Here is a 19443-nt window from a genome sequence, read left to right on the forward strand (position 1 = left end):
CTCTCATAGCATAGATGGGCTTTTTTTTTTTTTTAATTTATGTATGATGAACTTGAAGTCCAGAAAAACTGATTTGCCCAAGATTCCAAGCTGGTAAGTACAGAGCAGGGATCAGAGCCGAGGTCCCTGCTTCCCGGCCACTGCTCTTTTCACTCTAACTTCCTGCTTTCCAGGTGATTGAGTTTATTTCCTTACTTGTTTAGTATAGTTGGACCTTTCCTCCCTCAAGTAGGAAGAGTTTAGAGAATTATAAGTATTGAAGGGAAGAAATATTGTTTGAGAAGCAAAGCCAACATTCAGGGCTCAGTTGCTCTGGAACAATGTGTGATGGTACAGTTTCAGCCTGTGCATGAAATTTTTTTTTTTTTTAATTAGGAACCTGACCTTAATGGTGATGATAGAAATACAGAAATAACTCCAGGAGAAAAGGTACTTCGGAATACCAAAGAGCAACGGGATGAGCAGAATCGGTTGAGAGAGATAGATGAAAAGCTAAGAAAGATGAAGGAAAATGTGGTAAATCTTTTTTCATTTAAAGTAACCAGTGACTGTGTTAAAAATGTTCCAATTTTCTTTGACTGATTTATGACTGTTTTTATGTGTTACCTCAGGCAAGAAAGCTAACATGGGTATTTGTCAGTAAGGATTTGAATAAAGGCTAAAAGTAGAACTCATAGAACTTAAAGTAGTATTATAATTAATTTATATGACATAATGAACCTGTGAAAGGTGATCTGAAGTCAGAATAATCATCCATATGCCTAATATTCTGTGTCTGAAAGACCTATGTTCTTTGTGTGGAAAAATTTGGTAGTTATTCTCTATAAAATCATCTTTATATGTTGGTCTTAAAGCTTAAATACTCCCATTTTTGGTTCATAATTCATAATATATTATTACTCAATATTAATACATTCTAAATCCATCTTGAGCCTATTTCATGTTTTAATTGCTTGCCATTTAAAGACATATTATTGCTGATGAGAGAAAACTCTCAAATCAACTAAATTGTGAGCTGGTTGATATTCTGAACCTATTAGAAATGCTCTATAATATTACGATTTTCCAGCTACCCAGAGAATGTTTCTAAATTTTGGCTACATGTTTAATTTTGGCATTTACCTAAAATTAAACATGATGAGGCTGACCTTGTGATTCTACCTACATCCTCTCTCCTTGGGCTGGTCTTATCATAAGTGCAGTCCCTACTTTCTGTCTCCTACTAAATCCTGTTCTCTTACGTGATCTTCAGGCCTCATGAAGTTTTAACCAGTACTTCTGATTTGTGGCCATATCTTACCACTGTTCCTTATGACTCTTTGAAAAGCTTTTCTTTCTTGTCCCTACTTGTATCACCCTTCTCTCAGCATTGTCATCTCCTGTCCAGCTGCTTATAACCTGGTCACTCTCTTCTCTCATTATTCCTTTTTGTATGCTGCCCCATGAGAGTTAGCATCAGGTAAGCGCTTTTGATTAAATTCTGGTCTCCTCAGAGCTCTCTACGAGTGTCCATCATTCCTGACTGAAGTTCTTCACCCCTCGTGGTCACGTCCAGCTGAATTGCTCTTCCCATTTGCCAGTCATGGACAGCAGCACTGACTCGGACCTAAAGGGTATCTAGGTCTACCTAATGAGAGTCAGGCAACAGATCTAGAGGGAATAACGGCATGGTGCTTCTCTTTATCATTCATTTTTGCTTACTTTTCATGGGAAATTTAATGGAATTATATTTCAGGGAGACCTCTATTCTTATTTTCTCAGGGTTTTTTTTTTTTTCTCCTTGAGTGTGATGATATGGGGAAGAAGTAAAAGAAGTAGGAATGGTTAGGAAGTGCATAGGAGTTCTTTGCACTTGGCCAGTAGTTGTGGGGTGGTTGATGAGGCATTGAAAACTTGATGTGGTAAATAAAATGTTTGTGGTTTGACTGGTTTTGAAAACTGTTGGCACTTCTCATCCCAAACCTACCAATCCCAGGTAGGCAAAGCCTGTCATTCTCCATAATTCAGTTCTCCTGATTTCTGATCATTTGTCCTATGCCTTGGACACGTATCCATTCTTTTCTACCGTGTCTCTATAAATTATTTAATTTTTGACTCAAAAGCTGGGTCCTTTAGAAAATCTTACATTTTATTCCAGTGTCATATGATGGTTGGCTAGACTTAAAGAGATATGATAAATATCAAGAGTTGGTTGTTGTCTAAGTGGAAAAGAATAATATAAATACAGAAGAGCAAAAAAAAAAAAAAAGTAGAGAAGAACAATTATTGTGTATCTACTATGTGCCAGGCACTGTTGCAAATAGTTTACAATTTATTGACTTACCTAATCTTTACAACCGCTCTGTGAGGTAAACACTACTATCCTCATTTTATGGATGAGGAGATGGAGACACAGAGAGGTTGAGTAACTTCCTCAGGGTTGCAGAGCTAGTGAGAGGAAGAGATAGGGGTTAAATGATTAGCTTTTAACAGCCATGCTGTACTGCCTTTCTGGTACTTACTGGCTTTTCTTTTCTGATTAATATTGTCTTTTCGTTAAAGTGTGGTAAATTTGTTATAACCAGTAATATTCATTGGCAAATGTTTGGAATCCCTTGTATAAATGATAATTCCACATTTTTGTGTGTCAGCACTTTCAGAAACTGGTATCTGGTAGATACAGGCCCATGAGTAATGATCTGTATTGTCTTTATGTTTTAATTGCTTATTGTTTCATAATGGCCTATGGAATAGACTGTGTACTGTGTGTGTACTTTTGAGGGACGATCCTGTGTCTGCTTCAAACTCTGTAAAGCACTTTGTACCTCATAGAATTCTAGGTACTTTGTGGATGGGAAATCTGGAGACCCCAGTCTTTGTTTCTGTGGTGTCAGTAGCCTGCTCTGTTACCTTGAATAAGTCACTCAGTCTCTTAGACACTTAGTTTTATAACTTTAAAATCAAGGGAGTGAGGCTAGATGACCTCTGTCCTTTTGCTTGTGATTCTTGGCGTACTTATTTTTGGCGAGAGATGGTGTTACTTATAGTATCTAATAGGCTCAGTTTGTGTGCTTCCTAAATATTTAGTATTAATTGGTTTAAATCTTCTGTTGAAAGTTGCTTTTGGAAATTTAGTAACACTTTTCAGGAGAATATGACATTGTCTTTTATATATATAGAAAAGTTAGCCTGTTGCCTACAGACCAAAGACTATGTTTTCTGAATGATATAGCTTCTAGAAATGGCTAATTTTGTCTTATTCTCCCTATGCAATGGAACATTGTTTCCAGATCAATGATTTGGGTGAAAGAAGTAATCTGTGGCCATTGAATTGGTGATTAAAGGATCAAATCTAAATACAACTACTCTTAGAGATAGAAGGAGGAAGGAGTGAGCTAAGGGACAATGCAGGAGCCCTGTGGGGTGCTCCTGGAGCCACCTGGATCCCAGGATTGATTTGTGAGTAAAGGCTGGAAAAGTGACTTAATCCTATGTTTCCGATGGTAGCCTGAGGCTGCGGATGCACATTTGCATTGGTCAAGATTGGTGGAGGAAGTGGGATTTGATTTAATCTGGAGGTGGTGGTGGTATTGGTATCAGTAGATCCTGCTTTTAGGAGCTAGGGGAAGTAGGCACAATGAAATGCGGGTGAGGCTCAAAATATACTATGAAATTCAGTGGGCATGCAGGGGCCTGAGCACCAGCTGCATAAGTAGAGGCAGAATGAGTAATGGCTACTAGAAGCAGCATATGTGAAACAAATCTTTTGGATTCACTCAGAATGAGTCAGCACTATAATGTAGCTGCTGTGCTACACATGAAGGAAGAGGTGAGCAAAGCTGAGCATACTTGGATAGTAGAGGGACAAGGATAAAGAAGATACGAAAACCAGCTCATGTGAAGGGTTGTTGAGGAGGCTGAGTGTATTTATTCAGCCTGGTGAAGAAAAGACATGCGCGTGTGTATGTGTGAGAGTGTGTGTGTGTGTGTGTGTGTGTGTGTGTGTGTTGTGGGGAAGGAGGGGATGGATGGTTTTGGTAGAAAAATCACTCATGAAAACTTCCCGAAGAGATTTGAAGGACTAACATTTGAAGTATTATTTTTATTCTTTATAGTATAGGGGAAAAAGCATGGTGATGGGGAAGCCACAAAGCAACAGATTTCTGCTAAATACTGAGGAAGAAAGTTAGAATGATCTCACTGGGAATGATCTTTCAGGGGCAAGGATTTCAAATTAGGCTGGAGTGACACTTGCTAGGTAGCTGTAGGGAGGGTTTAAGTATTAAGTCCCATTCCTGGGCACATATCTGGAAAAGATGAAAACTCTAACTTGAAAAGATACATGCACCCCAATGTTCATAGCAGCACTATTTACAATAGCCAAGACATGGAAGCAGCTTAAATGTCCATCAACAGAGGAATAGGTAAAGAAGATGCAGTACATATATACAATGGAATATTACTCAGCTGTTAAAAAGAAAGAAATAATGCCATTTGGAGCAATATGGATGGACCTAGAGATTATCATCCTAAGTAAGTATTAGTCAGAAGTAATATTAGTTAATATTAATTCGTAATATTAGTAATTAAGTATTAGTCTGAAGTAAGTCAGACAGAGAAAGACAAATATCATATGATATTACTTACATGTGGAATCTAAAAAATGATACAAAGGAACTTATTTACAAAACAGAACTAGACTCACAGACAGAGAAAACAAGCTATGGGGAAAGGGAGGGGGGAGGGAGGTATAAATTAGGAGTTTGGGATTAACGTATACACACTACTATATATAAAATAGATAAACAACAAGGACCTACCATATAGCACAGGGAACTATATTCAATATCTTGTAATAAGCTATAATGGAAAAGAAACTGAAAAAGAATATATATATATATGAATCATTTTGTTGTATACCTGAAACTAACACAACATTGTAAATCAACTATACTCCAATAAAAAAAAAAAAGTGGCTGGATGGTAGGTCAGTTTCTCCAGCACAAGTAGGCAGCTTGTGTATGGTGAACATGTGAAGGTGCTGTGCTTTGAGCTGTTTTTCACATGTTGGGGGAGGATTTGTGCTGAGCCATTCACCTCTCACCTAGTTGGTTCCTATGGGGTTAGGAGTATTGGCTTTGACCATGATCTGTCAGGCTAACTACTTGTGTGGAGATAATTTGAGATAATAGAATTAGGAGAAAATGGAAGTAGCCATATTCATACAGTAGGCAACAAACCCCACAAACACTCTCTCCATCATCTGCCATACAGTACCCTCTGGTACCTCTAATCCCATCTAGCTCTGAGAGTCACTTTCCCTTGTTTTGGTGCTCTATAGGCTTCTCTGCCCACTCAGTCTTCTAACCCCACTCTGCTTTATATTACCTCCCTGGGTTATAGTTCCGTTATGTAAGCTTCTATACATGGGGCATAGTGGTTAAGAGCCAAACTGCTTGGGTTTGAATCTCAACTCTGTACTTACTATCTGTGTGACCTTGGGCAGGTCTCCTGACCTCTCTGTGCTTCAGTTCCTAGATCTGAAAAATGGGGAGAGTTGTAATTAATACCTACCTCATAGGCTGATATGAAGATTAAATTAGTTAACATACATAAAGTGTTTTGAACAGGGTCTGACACATTTTAAGTGCTATGTAAATTGCACTTAAATTGTTATTATTGTTGTTATTAACGTGATTAATATGGCATTTACATAAGCTTGTTTCTATGATAAGGAAGGGGAAGGGTATAGTATAGAGGATGAAATTAAAGACAGAGGGATAAGCCTTGGAGGAGAATCAAGATGCCCTTTTCCTGACTCAGGATGAAAGAAAGGAAGGATGGCCTAGAAGGGCAGGTTCAGAGATGAAGAGAAGGTGAGAGAGGTCATGCCTGAATGTTCTCTATTTACTCTCTAAATTAGAGGTCAAGCCATATGATCAGAATGAGAGGTAGAATGGGGATGGGGCCTTGAAGCAGGGTAGGAAAGGACGGGAATAGGCCTTGTGAGGGTGAGAAAGAAACAGTGGTAAGACTGCCCAGCTGAGGCTGGAAACCCCTGCTATAAAATGGTGCCAGCCAATAAGGCTTGGAGTCTTCTCTGACGGCCCTCAGCAGTCCACCAAAAATGGAGAAAATGGGTTGTGAGTTGAGGCAGGGATGAGAAGAGGTTGGGTGATTGCAGTGGAAGATCAAAGAGGCAAGGGAATTGGTGGTACGTATGAGACCATAACTAAAATTAAAAAAAGAACAAATGTGATATGTATACCCCAGATAGCAGCTGGGACCCCTTTGCCCTTCTTTGACCTGGTTTCATAACATATATACCATAATAGAATCCCATACTGCCATCAAAAGAATGAGGTAGATCTGTGTAACTTGGAAAGATGTCTGTGATATCATATTAAGGAAAAAGTGCCTTTTGCATAAGACAATGATCAGTATTACACCATTTTTCTAAACAAAAAAAGTCATAGAAAAATCCTGGAACATATGTACCAAATGCTTAAGAGTGCTTACTTTTAGTGGGGATAGGATGGATGGGGAGGTGAAAAAGGAAATTCACTTTTTATAACATACTCTATTTAAAGGGAAAAGTGTGTTGGGATTATGGGTGATTTTTATATTATTTCTCATACTTTTCTTTATCTTCTAACTTTCAGTAATATACATGTATTGCATTTGTAAACAGAATTAATGTTTAAAAATATGGAATGCGTTGATGCATACAAAAGATTGCTACTTATTGTCTTTCAGTAAGTGGTGTTTATGCATTTAGAAAAATAGAGTGGGTCATCACAAGGAATAATGTTCAGCTTCACCAGACCGGTGATTAAAATTCATATTCAAGCAACGTTTAGGCACTATGTACATTTACCAGGCCAGCAAAACCAATGATAAATGTGATATAATTATATGTTAGTAGGAGAGGTGCAGACAGTGATATGTGAACATTATTGGTAGCTCTTTAAATTGGTTATCTTTCCCTCTGGGAAGCAACTGGTCAATTGTTATAGCAACAGCGCTTATGCTTTTTATATTTTTGACCTGCTTAATTCCAAAGAATATTTTAGGAATATTTCCAAAGAAATAACACCCAAGCAAAACCAAACCAAACCAAACAAGAAACAACTTAAATGCCCTCAAATAGAATGTCAAAGCATTTATAGCATCTTAACGCATTTAATACTATGATGGGATAATAAAAATGACAAGTATATGAATTTTGTCAAGAAAGGACTTTTAATTGGGAATGAGTGATACAAAACATAAAAATAAAAATTCTAGATAGATTCTAAGTATCAACTATAACTATGTAATGTATTTATGTATATATACTGACAACAACCTGAAGGGAAATAGAATATGTATTAATAGCTTAGCTTTATTATTCTACTTTCTATTAAAATTCCTTTATTCCTAAAGAAAGGGGAGTCATAATTGAGGCAATTCTATTATTTCCTTGTTTTATTTATACACATTTTAATCCTTTAGTGTAATGATGAACTTTTTGGGTAATGTAAAGAAATAATAATTCATGTTTGGTCTAATTTTTCTGAGGTATTGAGTATTCCATTGCAATAATAAAACTAAGGGGATTTTTAAAAAAACAAAGAACATCTTTAACTTCTAGGATTAGGTAAAAATGCCATTAATGAAGTTGCATAATAATTCTAGCTTTCACAAATCAAAAGAATTCAATTTTAGTTTTTGCATTTTCCAAGAAAGAATTGTCAATATGATCTATCTGATTGACTCCTTTAATGATAAAATATTCTCAAAGATGTTTTGTTAGTATTGGTGGGAAAAGCTTTCCACGGTTCCATTCATTCTAAATGCACTGACCGTACTTTTTAGGTCTTTATTGATTCTCTTCTCTCTTTTTGATACTCTGTTTGAACTTAATTCATTTTTTTCATCATTTGAAGTCTCTACTATTTCTTTCTGCATTCTTTCCCTTTTCGGTTTCCTGGAAACCACTGAGCTTGGCCTTGTTTGGTGAACTGCATTGTCATGATTGCATCAAAATGTTTAGCACTGGAAGCCTGTTGCTGAGCATTGTGGATAAGAATGTGGTTCACAAAGGATGATAAATCCTTGTGTTCTGATTCTTATTTTGACATGCTCTTGCCATTTAACCTAGTATAAGAATACATGGACCCCAATCAGAAGACTGGAGGGTTTCTTCTGCTCAGTGAATGGATGGAGGGTCTACCTTCAATTGCTAAACATGCCATAGAATTGGAATTATAGAATGTGAGAGCTGAAGGGGCCTTAGAGGTCACGTGAGCCAGTTCCATGGATCAGAAACCAAAGTCTTGAACAGCTAAATGATTTTTCAAGGACTCACAATTAGTTATTGATAGACTTGGGCCAATCCCCAATTCTTTTGACACTTCAACCTGTGGCTGTTTCATTAAATCCAACCTCTCTAGGTCACACCTGTATAGCTCAGCTAATTTTCAGCTAAGATTTGGGGCTACTCACAAATGTGGGCTTTATTCTAAAACTGTTAAGCTGTTACTAACTGTTATACATCTTCTCCAAATTCAACAGAACTCCAAACAAACCTGACATGTTTGTTTGGTTAAACTGGAAGACTAACTAGTATCCTTTAGTTTTCACACATTAACTAAGGCCTGAGTTGGAAAAGTAATTGTACTCTTTCTTTGGTGCCATTGTTCAGAACTGTAGGAGTTATTTAATCTTATTTTTTCATTTGTAACAGCTTTTAGGAAGCTGGATAAAATAACATTGACACCTAAAATTGGTATTTTTTTATAGAGTATACAAAGACCTCTTTGTTTTGCTTCTGTAGGTGATGGCAGGTGTGTGCAATAATGATGAAAAATATTTGGTTGTGAAATTTTGAGAGTGAGATTTACACATTGATAGGTAAACAGACCTTACAAAATTTGTTCTCTTAGTCATAGGCAAAGAAACACATTTTGAAACAAGTAGGTAGAACATTAAAATTTCACATGTATGTATATATATATGTAGAATTTGATGCAGAAATTTGACAAAACTTCTTGCAACTGAATAGTATCATTTAATGGTTGAGAAACAGCCTGTAGCAGTTACAGGCACATGGCTGGTGTTCAGGAGTTATTGTGGAATGAATAAAGGAGCCAGTAACCTTTTAAAAGTTACTGGTTACATGTGACATTTGAATATAGTGTAGGATAAATTGAAAACACAGCTAGCTATAGTGCTTTGGAAATAAGATGTTAAGGATAATTAGATGTTTTTTCATTGACTTATTTTGTTTCCACCATCATTTTTAATCCATTTATGAAATATATTAGTAGATTTCAGTAAATCCAATTTGGAACAAAAGGAGATATAAATATACCTTGTATTCTGCTTACACAATAAAAATGCTTTTATGAGTATTAAGGATATTTTCTTCTGGATTATGATTCTTCACATGTATTATGATAATGCGGACCTGATATTGTTATAGCCTGTGGTATTGGGCTGTTTCTGAATGATAATGTGCCATATCTTGAAAGTCATCTTCAAAATGAAAATTTTGATGGCAATTTTGTTTCATAATACTACTTGTTTTTCCTTAAAGCTTTATTGTTGAGCAGAGGCTCTAGAAATATGTATTAAAGCTAGTTAGATTTTAGCATAACTCAAATTTTGCTCTTTGAATTGATTTTCAGAGTTCATTGGTTGAGGCCATGTGCCATGGATGTGATTACCTGGAACAAGTGCATGGACATGCTTCAAGAAATAAGCAAATAATAGCATATTGAAGAATATAATTAATATAATTATATAAAGTAAAAGAAGTATTATAAAAAATTATAATGCATATACATAAAACACATTTAGCCATTATAGCATTTATCAACATAAAATTAGAATGCATAGATAAAAATTATGACAGTTTTAGAGGTTGAAATTAAGCCTATTATTCGGATGTTAACATGGGGTAGGAATACTGTTTAATTTCTTTTTCAACACCTAAGGTCATTGTTAGCATCATTCTTTTAGTATACTAAATTCTTGAATGATTCTTTCCCAGTGGAAATGTTAGTTATTAATATTCATATGTAGTCTTTAATCCTTTTATTACCTCTTCAACCAGCTATAGCCAGTTTTTTTTAACTAGACCTTCAGATCCTATATCTACTTCTGGTTACCATCTCAGGCTCCCTCTGGCCAAAGCAGGGATTATCTAAAGCAGTGATATCAGCGTAGATGGTCAGAGAACTGTTTGTTACCGGTGGCGTCAGGAAATGTGACCAAAACGCAAATCCATACACTCTTTACTTCATCAAGAAAAGCTTGCTTAATGATGTGGCTGATTTAAATTCTGGCATGGCTCTTTATCTCATAGCAGACCAGTAACAATCAGTTTGAGGCCTGGCATTGCCAGCAGGCCACTCTTGGAGGAGCACTGAGTGCGGGTCCATTCCTCACCTCTGCTGGTGAGGCCAGAGTGACTCATGTCAGGTTGGGGACCAGACCACATTCATTGTGTGGAACTGGGGCCAGAGTGGGACCAGTTGGGCCGTGTGGAACATGGCCATGGAAGGAAGTTGAAAAAGCTGAAACAAAATGAAAAATACTACCTGGAATTATGAACTATATAAAGTTCCATACTTAGAAATAAGAGAAAACAGTGGCCTTGCAGCCAGCCCTTGTGCCAGGTCTCTAAGTAGGTGGGTTCTACTTCTAGCTATAGGGCCAACTAGAGTTTAGAGAAACTTCTCTTGGTAAGGAAAACCTAAGTAGGCTGGATAAAATGTATTTTTTGAAAAGTAATTTTTAAAGCATGGCTGAGCTGGCAGAAACATAAGGGAATCTCTTGGAGGACAGAGATGAAAAGGCAGTATGAATCAGGAGGGGTAAGTAGCCACTGGAGCCAGCTTTTGTCTCTGAGGTATCTAATGATCTCCAGTGGCCCCAAGCCTGGGTTTTAACAGGCCATGTGTAGAAGGCTCAGGCGATAGAGCCTGAGGCTGAGGAGTTGGCAACCATATGATTAAAACCTCAGTGGATGAGGAAAAACCTGCTCTGGAGAGGGAGTGGTAGAAACCTTGTGCTCTCATGTATGTATGTATGTATGTATGTATGTATGTATATGTATGTATATGTGTATGTATGTTCCTATGTATGCATTTATGTAAGTATGTGTATGTCTATCTATCTGTGTATCTATCTATCTCTGCTTTGGTTGTGGGTGAAATGGGAAAAACAGTCTCCCATGAGAATTTCTAACTACAAGTCTGCATGAAGGTAGGTTTTGGGTTTGAATTCACACTCCTTGCAGAGCCTGAGAACCCCCAAGTTGAATGTTTAGTTGAACGTGGTCTTAGAGAACTTAGAGTACTCCTGACTCCTGATAGAAGGAAAGGGAAATCTCTTCTAGAAGAACACAATTTAAATCCTTATAGAATTCCCACAAATAAAGTTTAAGGACCATAAATTCACAATAAAGATCCCCTTTCCCCCTCAAAACAACCATAAGAAAATAAGCCACCATAAGCAAGAGTTAATAGAAAAAACACACTGCAGAATCAGTTCCACATAGACTGCAGTTTGGAATAGTATATTTCAGAGTGTAAAATAAGTCTGCCTAATATATTTAAAGAAATCAAAGGGGCTTTTGAGATTTGAAATGGAACCAATTAGAACTCATAGAAATGAAAATATAATGAAAGTGGAAATTCTTGGAATTAGACCTTCCTTGATCTCTGCACAGGATCCTGGAACTTACACTTATTTTCCCCACATCTTTCTGTAACTTTTCTAAATCTTTGCATCATCCCTCTAGTGAGGACACCAGTATTTTCAAATCAGCCAGAGAAAAGTTATGTAGCTTTTCTAGAATAGCACATCAGTCTCTGAACTCCAGGGCAGAAGAAGGAAAAAGGTATATTATAATCACACACAACCTACATTTGTAAGAATACACCACTGTTATTTTTTTATCCCCAGTAAAATGGATTTTTTCCAATTGCTTATCTGCCTTTCTTTACTGCCTCTCTTAGCTTTAGCTTTTACAGTGTTAGCTCTTTATACTCGAACTTTTCACATTGAACAGTTTTAATTGGAACACGCACCAGATTTAATAAAGAAATGAACTCCCTGATTCATTAAAACATTTAAAAATAGACTTTATTTTTCAGGACAGTTTTAGGTTTACAGAAAATTGTGCAGAAAGTGTACTCATATACCCACTTGCAGTTTTCCCTTTTACTATCATCTGGCTTTCGTGTGGTACATTTACTACAACTGATGAACAAATATCGATGCATTATTAATGTCCGTATTTTACATTAGGGTTTGTACTTTGTGTTGTACAGTCTGTAGATTTTTTTTTTATAAACTTATTTATTTTTGGCTGCATTGGGTCTCTGTTGCTGTGCATGGGCTTTCTCTAGTTGCAGAGAGCCGGGGCTACTCTTTGTTGTGGTGCACGGGCTTTTCATTGCAGTGGCTTCTCTTGTTGCGGAGCACAGGCTCTAGGCGCGCAGGCTTCAGTAGTTGTGGCACACGGGCTCAGTAGTTGTGGCTCGTGGGCTCTAGAGAACAGGCTCAGTACTTGTGGCACACGGGCTTCGTTGCTCCGCGGCATGTGGGATCTTCCCGGACCAGGGATTGAACCCGTGTCCCCTGCATTGGCAGGCAGATTCTTAACCACTGTGCCACTAGGGAAGTCCCTAGATTTTTTAAAAAGATATTTTGATGTGGACCATTTTTAAAGTCTTTATTGAATTTGTTACAATATCGCTTTTGTTTTATGTTTTGGTTTTTTGTTCCTGAGGCATGTGGGATCTTATCTCCCTGACCAGGGATTGAACCTTCACCCCCTGCACTGGAAGGCAAAGTCTTAACCACTGGACCGCCAGGGAAGTCTCCAGTCTATAGATTTTAATAAACGCATAAAGTTGTATTTCTGCCATTACAACATCATGCAGAATAATTTCACTCCCTAAAAATCCTGTGTTCTTCTGATTCATTCCTCCTCCTATTCCTCTGAACCCCTCGCAACCACTGATCTTTCTTCTATGGTTTTGCCTTTTCCAGAATGTCATGTACTTGGAATCATGTGGTATATAGACTTTAAAACATAATAGATTATTTTTTGAGCAGTTTTAGGTTTACAGAAAAAAAGTGAGCAAAAAGCACAGAGTTCCCATGTATCTTTTCACCACTATTGGGGCCCCGAAATTTCCCCTATTATTATTATTTTTTAAATTATTTATTTATTTATTTATGGCTGTGCTGGGTCTTCGTTTCTGTGCAAGGGCTTTCTCTAGTTGCGGCAAGTGGGGGCCACTCTTCATCGCGGCGTGTGGGCCTCTCACTATCGCGGCCTCTCTTGTTGGGAGCACAGGCTCCAGACGCGCAGGCTCAGTAATTGTGGCTCACGGGCCCAGTTGCTACGCGGCATGTGGGATCTTCCCAGACCAGGGCTCGAACCCATGTCCCCTGCATTGGCAGGCAGATTCTCAACCACTGCGCCACCAGGGAAGCCCATCCCCTATTATTAATGTCTTGCATTAGTGTGGTGTGTTTCTTACAATTGATAAGACAATATTGATACATTATTTTTTTTTTTTAATAAATTTGTTTATTTTATTTATTTATTTTTGGCTGCGTTGGGTCTTTGTTGCTGTGCGTGGGCTTTCTCTAGTTGCGGCGAGCCGGGGCTACTCTTCGTTGCGGTGCACGGGCTTCTCATTGCGGTGGCTCCTCTTGTTGTGGTGCAGGGGCTCTAGGTGTGTGGGCTTCAGTAGTTGTGGCGTGTGGGCTCAGTAGTTGTGGCTCGTGGGCTCTAGAACGCAGGCTCAGTAGTTGTGGCGCATGGACTTAGTTGCTCCATGGCATGTGGGATCCTCCCGGACCAGGGCTCGAGCCCGTGTCCCCTGCAGTGGCAGGTGGATTCTCAACCACTGCGCCACCAGGGAAGCCCCCTGATACATTATGATTAACTAAAGTCCATAGTTGTGTTGTACAGTCTGTGGGTTTTAACAAGTGTGTTACATGTACCCATCATTACAGTATCATACAGAATAATAGCTTCATTGCCCTAAAAATCCCATGTGTACCACCTATTCATCCCTCCCTCTCCCCCCATGAATCCCTGGCCACCACTGATCTTTGTACTGTCTTTATAGTTTTCCAAAATGTCGTATATTTACTGTCATATAGTTTTCGGAATGTCATATAGTTGGAATGATACAGTGTATAGAATTTTCAGATTGATCACTTTCACTTAGCAATGTGTATTTAAAATTTATTCATGTCTTTTTTGTGGATGGACCTAGAGACTGTTATACAGAGTGAAGTAAGTTAGAAAGAGAAAAACAAATATTGTATATTAACGCATATATGTGGAATCTGGAAAAATGGTACAGATGAACCGGTTTGCAAGGCAGAAATAGAGGCACAGATGTAGAGAACAAATGTATGGACACCAAGGGGGGAAAGCGGGGGTGGGGGGGGTGGTGTGATGAATTGGGAGATTGGGATTGACATGTATACACGGATGTGTATAAAATAGATAACTAATAAGGACCTGCTGTATAAAAAAAATAAATAAAATTTAAAAAAAAATTTATTCATATCTTTTTGTGGCTTAATAGCTCATTTCTTTTTATCGATGAAAAATATTCCATTCTGTGGATCTACCACATTCATCTACCAAAGCATATTTTGGTTGCTTCCAAGTTTTGGCAATTATGAATAAAGCTACTACAAACATTTGGATGCAGGTTTTTGTGTGGCCATAAAATTTCAGCTTATTTAGGTAAATACCAGGAGAGTGATTGTTGAATCTTATGGCAACCTATGTTTAACTTTGTAAGAAATTGTCAAACTGTCTTCCAAAGTGGCTATAGCATTGCATTTCCACCACCGAGGAATGAGAGTTCTTACTGGTCCACATCCTTGTCAGCATTTGGTGGAGTATAGATTCAAGCTTTCGACCTAGTGGGAGAGGATAGGACTGGTAAACAAATATGATAATATAAAGCAGAAAAAACAAGGGACATGAGAGAAGTGCAAAGAAAGTGCTATAATTTGTTCAAAATAGAGAAGGATTATAGCGGAGGGATCTGGAAAGGCTATATGGAAAATGTGAAATCTGAGTTGGATCTTGGGAAATGTGTAGGGCTTTCCTTTGTGTAGATGGGAGTGGGTATTATAGAAAGAAGATACTTTGTAGAAAAGGGCTAGTTACGGGAAAGCTTGGGCCATTTTAGGGAATAGTAGGCAAGATCAGTGGCTTTTATGGATTAATACAAAGGTTTGACTTCATGCTAATGACACAGAGATACATGACGTTTTGGAAACTTGAACTTTTCTGAAGCAAGAATGTGAACCAGGCTTTCTGCAGTGCTCTTGTTTGGGAGAGGGTCACTTAGTGAGTGTGCACCCCAGCTGCCAGCCCAGCATCTACCGCCAACACAGCTCTCCTAGTCTCAACTTGGCATCACATGGACCTTAACACTTGTGGGTATTAAAAGCTATATTCTATGGGTTTCTTTTTATTATTATTAAAAAAGCTCTTCTGGTGGTGGTGATTGAGATTTGCAAAGAGGGCAAAGACATTGGTGCTTAGTAACAATGACAGTTGCTTCAGATAAATGTAGAAGTGGAATGCTGAATTTGTTATTCGATCAGATTGGTGACAGGAGTTTGGAATTTTGCAAATGACGTGGGACAAAGCCTTTCTATGATCAAGGGTCTGCTTGTATCCAGTTTGACTGGAAGGGAACAGAGGAAAATAAAATTGTAAAAGTAGAATAGGGCCATATTTAATGGCAGGATATGGCAGGCTGATAAAGTTGTATGAGCAGCTGTTTGATATGACCTGAACTGAATTTAGAGAAAAGTTTTTATTGGTGTGTTAATTAAACTTATCCTATCAACAAAGACGATGCTGAAAGTTACTATAAAGACTATTCAAACAAGTAGAAGTTCAGTAAAATGAAATGATTCACATAATAGATGTTTTATTCTCAAGGCTTCTGTTCTCCCAATTTTGTACCCTGCATGAAGATTGTAGGTTGTGTTGGATTTTTCTGTAATCTCCATCTCTCTAGGTAGTTTTTCTATCTCTCTAGAAGAACTGCAATCATATTTGTTATAAAATGATTATAACATGTCTTTGGTAGACGTTACCAATTGCCTACCCCATTTACCCTTCTTCCTTACTGATAAAACTCTGGGACAGCCATATGCCTAGTTAGCAATACTCACGGTCTCAGATTCCCTTATATCTAGGGGTGGCCCTGTGCACCAGTTCTGGCCAGTGGGGTAGAAGCAGGCATGTTCTGATAAAAAGAGAAAGACTCAGCTGACATGCCCTTTGCCCTTCATCCTTTCTCTTCTTCTTGGTTGGAGCATAGAAATATTTCTTGAACCTTCAGGAGGCATCTTGAGAACACGAGGGCAGAGCAGAAAGATAAAGGATGATGGGGCAGTGATGCCATCATGAAGCCACTGCATCACCCCTTATCTGCTGACCTCTGACCTATCTCTTTTTTTAAATTAATTAATTTATTTTTGGCTGCGTTTTGTCTTTGTTGCTGCACGCGGGCTTTCTCTAGTTGCGGTGAGCTGGGGCTACTCTTCGTTGCGGTGCACGGGCTTCTCATTGCAGTGGCTTCTCTTGTTACGGAGCATGGGCTCTAGGAGCGCGGGCTTCAGTAGTTGTGGCATGCGGGCTTCCGTAGTTGTGACTCACGGGCTCTAGAGCGCAGGCTCAGTAGTTGTGGCACGCGGGCTTAGTTGCTCCACGGCACGTGGGATCTTCCTGGACCAGGGCTCGATCCCATGTTCCCTGCACTGGCAGGCGGATTCTTAACCACTGCGCCACCAGGGAAGCCCTGACCTATCTCTTAAGTTAGAAAAACCAACCTTGGCTATGTCAGGCAGGTCTTGTGGGTTTTTGTTTTATTTTTTTTTTAATGAAAGTAATACTCATTGATACGGTAGCCTACTTCCAGTCAGATATAAAATGTTTAACATTTCATGCTAGTGCATCAGTGGGATTAAGGGAATTAATGAGTCTTGCAGGGGTATTTCTGTGGCACTTCAGTGTGTCTGCCTTGTGGGATGTGAGTTTCAACCCCAAACTGAAAGTTACACCTTCCCCCCGGTGGAAGCAGGTTATAACCTCTCCCTGTTGCTAAAGTGAATACAGATGGCACAGAGGGTGAACATCAAGGGGAAGAACTCTGATCACAAGGAGCACAGAGTGCTCAAAGTAGTGCAGGAGCTTCCAGTAGACACAGAAGTCACTTTGCGGGTAAGCGAGTGATTAGCGACAGGCATTTCGCAGGATGTAATGGAGGGAGCAAGCCTCCTGCAAAATGCCACTGGTGATGGCCCAGAGAGTATTTGCAGAGTAAATAGAAATGGTAATAAGAATCCTGGCACGATGGACTAACATTCTAGATCAGCACCATCCAAAGAAATACAGTGCAACCAACATATATATCAATAACTTCAAGTCTTGTAATAGTCACCTTAAAAAGGTAAAAACAAACAGGTGAAGTTTTATTTAACCCAACACATTGCCTATTATTGTTTTAATGTGTAATCAATATAAAATTATTAATTTGGCCTGGACTAGTCACATTTTAGGTGCTCAGTATCTACATGTGGCTAGTGACTACTGTATTGGACAGGGCAGTTTTAGAGAAGAACAAAGTGATTTATATGCTATACAGATACATTGGTTTATTCTAAAAAAAAAAAAGTAAAAATTTTCACCAAAATTCTAATTGTCTAGGGTTGTAGAAGAAATATGCATAAGTTAGCTTCTAGGAGAATCTAACAATGGTGAGGAAAAAGTCCTATGGAAAATGTCCAGCCATCTTTTTAATGAGTCACTTTTTAAAGTGAGCCTGACCTGGGTTGTTAGATATGATCTTAAAAAAAAAAAAGATGGCCAAGAAATGAAAATTAAAAGATTTATTGAAACCACATGTGTAATCTTGGAAACAGAAAAAATACTCTCAATTTCACCTCTTGAGTATATTAAGAAGTAAGAAACTATTTGTGTCTTTTGGGGATTATTCACAATGTCTAGCTAAAATGTTGGGAATTTATTTAACTTGTTTTACCATTCTGCTGTTACAGCCTTTTCCTTCCTTAAATTGGGAGGGATGAGAGAAGACAAATTTGAGGAACACAGAAAAGGCTTTATTACTTCATTGTTATAGTCATTGAGATTCATATCAACTCAGTTTGTATTTGATTCCTGAAGTTAGAATATCTCAACCATTTTTGTTTGGGCATAATATTTGCTAATGTAATTGTTATTTATCTCAGTTCATTTAATGAATCAAATATTCCGAAGGGTATTTAACTCTTTACTTTCTTTTTGGTCAACCAGCATCAGATACTCTGTTTACCAGTAGCAAAGAGTCTGATGTCTCAGCAGGTCCCACCTTCACCCAAGTGCCTCCTGCTGGTAGTACTAGAGAACATTTAAAAAGGTTTCTGCAGACATGCATGAAGTTTTTTAGTTTGTTTTGTTTTGGTATGACTAGAGACACACTTTGTGAAGACAAAGGATTCTCTTGTGCCCAACTAGAAATAATAGATGACTGCTTCTATTTTTTTAATTGACGTATAGTTGATTTACCATGTTGTGTTAGTTTCTGCTGTACAGCAGAGTGATTCAGTTATATATGTATATATATTCTTTTTTAATATTCTTTTCCATTATGGTTTATCACAAGATATTGAATATAGTTCCTTGTGCTATACAGTAGGACCGTGTTGTTTATCCATTCTATATATAACAGTTTACATCTGCTAATCCCAAACTCCCAATCCACCCCTCCCCTAGCCCCTTCCCCCCTTGGCAACCATAAGGCTGTTCTCTATGTCTGTGAGAGATGACTGCTTCTAAAGATAAAGAAGGAGACTTCGTTGAAAGAGTTTTTATTTTAAAGTAATTATGTAAACCTGGTTAGCAAAAATGACTTTTTAGAGAATTCAGGCAACCCAGAAGAATATAAAGAAGAAAGGAAAAATCACCCATAATGTCACTTCTTGGAAAGGTGACCTGTAATACAGCCATAGTTAACCTGTGGCCATTATCCTTCTGGACATTTTTCCTGTTCACATGCTTCTCTCTACCACCACGCACATCCCCTCCCCTCTTGTCTCCTCCCTTTCCTTCTGGTTTTCTTTGTCTTTTTACAAAACTGAGACCATATTCTACAGATATTTCATAGTCTGCTCTTCCCTTTAACATTCATTATGGGCACATTCCTATGTTAATAAAGTATATACCCACCTCATCATTTTAAATAGTATGCTACTATGATGAGTATATGAGTGTGTCTATTGACCCAGTCCTGTAACTGTTCATGTCTAGTTATGGTCAGTATTTTTGTTGTTGTAAACCATGACGGAGTGAGCATCCTTGTCTATGCATTTGTTGAATTATTTTCTTAGGATAAAGTCCTAAGTGGAATT

At 38.1% G+C, this 19443-nt stretch overlaps 1 protein-coding gene across 1 annotated transcript in view; it reads left to right on the forward strand.

Moving 5' to 3' along the window:
* The window catches only part of FSIP1 (fibrous sheath interacting protein 1), a 205845-nt gene that overhangs the window by 76759 nt on the left and 109643 nt on the right, over positions 1-19443 (forward strand). Inside the window, exon 10 of the mRNA XM_061182261.1 lies at positions 376-516. Coding sequence (XP_061038244.1) covers positions 376-516 — 141 coding nt within the window. The remainder of the gene's footprint in view (positions 1-375; positions 517-19443) is intronic.

Source organism: Eubalaena glacialis, chromosome 2 (genome assembly GCF_028564815.1).
Source record: "Eubalaena glacialis isolate mEubGla1 chromosome 2, mEubGla1.1.hap2.+ XY, whole genome shotgun sequence".
NCBI classification, from domain to species: domain Eukaryota; kingdom Metazoa; phylum Chordata; class Mammalia; order Artiodactyla; family Balaenidae; genus Eubalaena; species Eubalaena glacialis.